This window comes from Sorex araneus, chromosome X (assembly GCF_027595985.1).
Source record: "Sorex araneus isolate mSorAra2 chromosome X, mSorAra2.pri, whole genome shotgun sequence".
NCBI lineage: Eukaryota > Metazoa > Chordata > Mammalia > Eulipotyphla > Soricidae > Sorex > Sorex araneus.
Window position 1 is genome coordinate 231,592,641 of NC_073313.1, and position 3,819 is coordinate 231,596,459.

General features: G+C 39.5%; 1 protein-coding gene across 1 annotated transcript; it reads right to left on the reverse strand.

Moving 5' to 3' along the window:
* Window positions 1-1,894: 1,894 nt before the first annotated feature.
* On the reverse strand, window positions 1,895-2,695 carry LOC101538490 (peptidyl-prolyl cis-trans isomerase D-like). Its single transcript, XM_055122061.1, has one exon. It carries the CDS (start codon window positions 2,693-2,695, stop codon window positions 1,940-1,942), a length of 756 nt encoding a protein of 251 aa, XP_054978036.1. The 3' UTR covers window positions 1,895-1,939.
* Between the last annotated feature and the right edge of the window lie 1,124 nt (window positions 2,696-3,819).

Below are 3,819 nucleotides of genomic sequence, written 5' to 3' on the forward strand. Positions count from 1 at the left end.
TTGCCGGTGATTTTAATGCCAAGATAGGACCAGAATGGTTGCTTGAAGAACTCCACATAGGGACCCATGGCCTAGAAAGGAATGATCAGGGTGAGAGACTGTCTGAGTTCATCATGTTGACCAAGATCATTCCTGGTAACTCGCAGTTCCAGAAGGCAGAATCTAAAGGTTGGACATGGGAGTCTCCCAGTGGACAGTTCCACAACAAAATTGACCACATCATATTCAATCAACAATTTTGCCTGACCGATGCCACTGTTGTCCCAAAATTCCAAACAGGTCATACCACCATCTCCTTCAGGCAAAATTCTACTTCATAAAGCAGGGAGGTAGGACTGCAAAGTTTAAGAAAATAACCCCCAGGATGACCACCAACTGGAAGATCTTTGGCACTATTGCACCAATGTGGGAAGATGTCGCTGTTGAACATCATCGACGAGGAATACGATCAACTGATTCAGTACCTCCATGACTGCACGAGAAATGCCGAGAGTGGAAAAGCCACAAACAGACTCTTGTCTTTGGAAACTCGAGCTCATTTGCCAATGTGGTTTGGCATGAGTCTCAGGCAATAACAAGCTAACATCCGAGCTCACAAAACCGTGCAGAGAAGCGATAAAGGAAGACCTCAAAGAGAGAAGAGCAGCAGTGATGGCCGATGAGGCAGAAGCCGGGAGAAGTATTCGCAACTCTCGCCTGTCCTTTACCAACGACAAGACTAAGATAACTTCCCTTCGATGTCCTGATGGATCTATCACATCTTCCAGAAGGGCAATGGAGAGGATTATTCGCGAGTTCTACTCAGATCTCTTTGACAGCCACATCCACCTGCCCACATACCAAATTCTCCCTTCTGTAATCAGACATGCCATTTTATTGGTAAAGATGCGTAAAACAAGAGTAAATAGTAAAAAAAAAACACTGATGATTTGGTGAAACATTTGAACAGTTGCATCAATTAGCTAATCCATCTTTAAAATATTGCCACACTTCATTATTTACTAGGAAAATGAAAATTAAAAAACAACATATCAAGACATACTACAATAGCTAAAATTTAAAAGGGTCTCAACTCCAAACACAGGCACAGTGCAGAAAAATTGAAATTCTCATATATTAAGTATATTGATTCCATCAAGTATTTCGTGGGAAAATGACAGTGTCTATCGAATTAGACTCAAATAAATCCAATGAACAGCTGTTCAACTCTTGATTTTTTTTTCAGACACATGAAAAACATTAGCATATTATATTAGGGATTTTGGAGATAGGATGGAAGATAAGGGGTACATGTCTTGTATATAGCCAAACCCTGGTTTGATTCTGCATACCACATGGTTGACAGAACATCATTCGGTATCTCTGGAGGACCCTGAGCACTGCAGATTTGTTCTGAGTAATTTTTTCACTGCAGGTTCTGAGAAGCACCACATTCTTGAGTTCTCCCATTGAAATACCTCCCATTGGAAGGTTAGTCAAGAATTATCAGGAGTAATCTCTTGGCTCATTGAGCACTGCTTGGGAGCCCCCTAAACTTATATAAGAATAGCAAAGTATCCTTATAATAGTAAAAAATCCAAAAGAACCTAGGTATCTATTGATAAAAGATGAGTAAGCTAACTGTGGCATGTTCACAGAATGAACTCAACAGTTAAAAAATAAAAGCAGAGTCTGGAGAGAGGGTACAGTGGTTCTTATCTTGCAGGTGAATGACCAGAATTTGATCCTGGCACCCCCTATAATCCCCTGAGCATTGCCATGAGAGCTTCAAGAGCATAGAATAGTCAACCCTAAGCACTGCTGGATATATCTGCCATGCTGCACCTGCAAAGAGCAAAGAGGTGTCATATATGAAATGAGGATAAATTTTATTTTATTTTATTTTATTTTTTCTTATTGCCTTTATATAACCCCCTCATTTAAACAAAAGTATTACTTATTAAGCAAACATTTTTGCATATGCTGCCTTCTCTTTCTCTTTTTGTGCCTTTATCTTCTGCTTGACTTTCAGCAACTCTGCCTGGATTGCTTTATCTTCTGGTGCTATCTCCTGAGCTTTCTTAAGATCAGCCAGTGCTTGGTCATATTCTTTTAATCCTTGACATCCTTGAGCTCTACGATACAGTGCTTTGGTGTTTGATGGGTCTATTTCAAGAGCCTCCAAACAACTGTCTACCGCTCCTTGCCAATTTGCCATCTTCAGTCTACAAGCCTCAATATTCAGCACACAGCTTAAGGCGACAGGCTGCAACTTGGCTCCCTGGGCTTCCTCAGTGATAGACTTCGAACACTCCACGTATCTTAAAACCTTTGTGTATTTTTTAACAGCCATCTCCCAGTTCTGGGATTTGAAAAAAGTATTTCCAATGTTTTTTAAGTCTTCCGCTATTAATAAAATTTTATCTACATCCTTTAAATCTATATCTGCATCTTCAGGGAAATCTGGATGACAGTCACCAGAGCCATCTTTTGGAACTATTCCCCAATCATCCCCTTCTTTCAATTCTCCACATTCTGCAATAACGCACAATTTCTCAGGTTTTTCATCTTTCACTTCCACATTTTCCAGTATCTTTGCCACACCCATCCCCTTAATTACTTGGCCAAACACTACATGTTTTCCATCCAAATGAGGAGTTGGAACTGTTGTGATAAAGAACTGAGAACCATTGGTATTGGGGCCTGCGTTTGCCATGCTCTCATTCAGCCCGCAACTCCCTTCCCCCATATGGCCTTCGACTACATTATAGTTGGTGATCCCTTCTCTGAGTTGCCCTTTCCCCAGAATGTGAGGCCAGCCTCCAAGCCATGGAGTCAACCAAAATGAGGATAAATTTTAAAATAAAATGCTAATTAAATAATGCTGACATAAATGAACAACTATATCAGGTAAGTACAAATATACAAAAATCCTAGAATAGAAATTAGCTGTTCTATGGAGGAGAAAGTAGGACAGTGCTTCCCACCAGGAGATTAAGAGCAGGCATTTAGAAGGAACATGAGGGGACTTTCTAGTGAAAGAGTTGGAAAGGTTCTATTTTGATGGTGATTTGAGATACAAAAACTTCTGCTTTTACCAAAAGTCATAAACTGCATATTTGTACTTTCTTTCATTTGGTGAGATTTAGCACCACACATGATAGTGCTCAGGGATTACTCCTGGCTCTGTACTCAGGAATCACTCCTGTAGGGTTCAATAGACCATATGGAGTACCAGGGATTGAACCCAGGTAAGACTCATGTTGTTCCTCTCACAGATCCTAAGATTTGTACGTTTTACTATATGTAAATTTTACATCAATAGAAAAACTATTGAGAATACTCTATGTATTTTCATGTGCCAGCAATGAAATATTTAGAAGAAGCTACACAGCTGTCTATAAATTTAAACTAATTTAAAGCACATTCAAATTTGAGGGACACTGTATGAATTACAAAGTTAGAAGAAAGGACAGACGCATGATAAAGTGTTGCATTTAGGAGAAGTAGCTCACTAGACGTGGTTCAGGGTGAATTAACAATACGTTTGAAATGTTCTAAGTGACTTTATTTTATTTTATCATTTATTTATTTATTTATTTTTAAATTTTTAATTTTATTGAATCACCATGAAAAAAAGTTACAAAGCTTTCAGGTTTAAGTCTCAGTCATATAATGATCAACCCCCCATCCCTTCGCCAGTGCACATGTTCCACCACCAAGAATCCCAAAATACCCCCCTCCCACACCCACCCCTCCACCTGAGTGGCTAATGATCTTCACTTTATTCTCTCTATACTTTGAATAGCAGAGAGTCTCTTGCTTGCATGCCTGGCTGTC